The 493-nt window shown below is 73.8% G+C and overlaps 1 protein-coding gene across 2 annotated transcripts in view; it reads right to left on the reverse strand.

The window, feature by feature from the left end:
- Positions 1 to 239, reverse strand: part of WDR73 (WD repeat domain 73) — a 7,431-nt gene extending 7,192 nt beyond the window's left edge. For both annotated transcript variants that reach the window (XM_026079265.1, XM_026079266.1), the window contains exons 1-2: positions 169 to 239; positions 4 to 71 (exon numbers count right to left, since the gene is read on the reverse strand). In XM_026079265.1, coding sequence (XP_025935050.1) covers positions 4 to 71; positions 169 to 224 — 124 coding nt within the window. In that variant the 5' untranslated portion in view covers positions 225 to 239. The remainder of the gene's footprint in view (positions 1 to 3; positions 72 to 168) is intronic.
- Between the last annotated feature and the right edge of the window lie 254 nt (positions 240 to 493).

Here is a 493-nt window from a genome sequence, read left to right on the forward strand (position 1 = left end):
CACGGCTCCCTCGGGCCCATTCGATAACGCGGGTGGGCGCCTGGAGCTCGAAGGTGTGGAGCGCCTCGTACCTGCAAGGCAGAGGGAGGCGGAGGTGGGCCGGGACCGGGAGTCCCGGGGGTCTCGGGGGTCCCGGCCACCCCCCCCCGGCGCCGCCGCGGCACTCACAGGCGCAGCGACTCGAGCAGCCACTCGTCCTCCGCCGCGCCGTCGCCCGCCTCCATGGCAACGCCCGCGCGGCGCGCGCCTGACGTCACGCAGCGCGCCGCCGTGACGCACCGCCGCCGGGGCGGGGCCGGCTCCAACCGGTTGCGGCCGGTTGAGGCCGGGCGGGGGCGGCCGCGGGCGGGAATCGCCTTCCTGAGGGAAGAGCCGGCGGGGGGCGGGGGGGAAGACACGTTTTTCCCTTAGGAATAGCTCCCCCCTGCTGCATCTCGCTCCTCAGCGTGGTGGTGATTAGGCTGTGTGAAATGCGCTACTGGGTTGGGTGTGA

The sequence above is a fragment of the Apteryx rowi genome, unplaced genomic scaffold, assembly GCF_003343035.1.
Source record: "Apteryx rowi isolate R43461 unplaced genomic scaffold, aptRow1 scaffold_498, whole genome shotgun sequence".
Taxonomy (NCBI): Eukaryota; Metazoa; Chordata; class Aves; order Apterygiformes; family Apterygidae; genus Apteryx; species Apteryx rowi.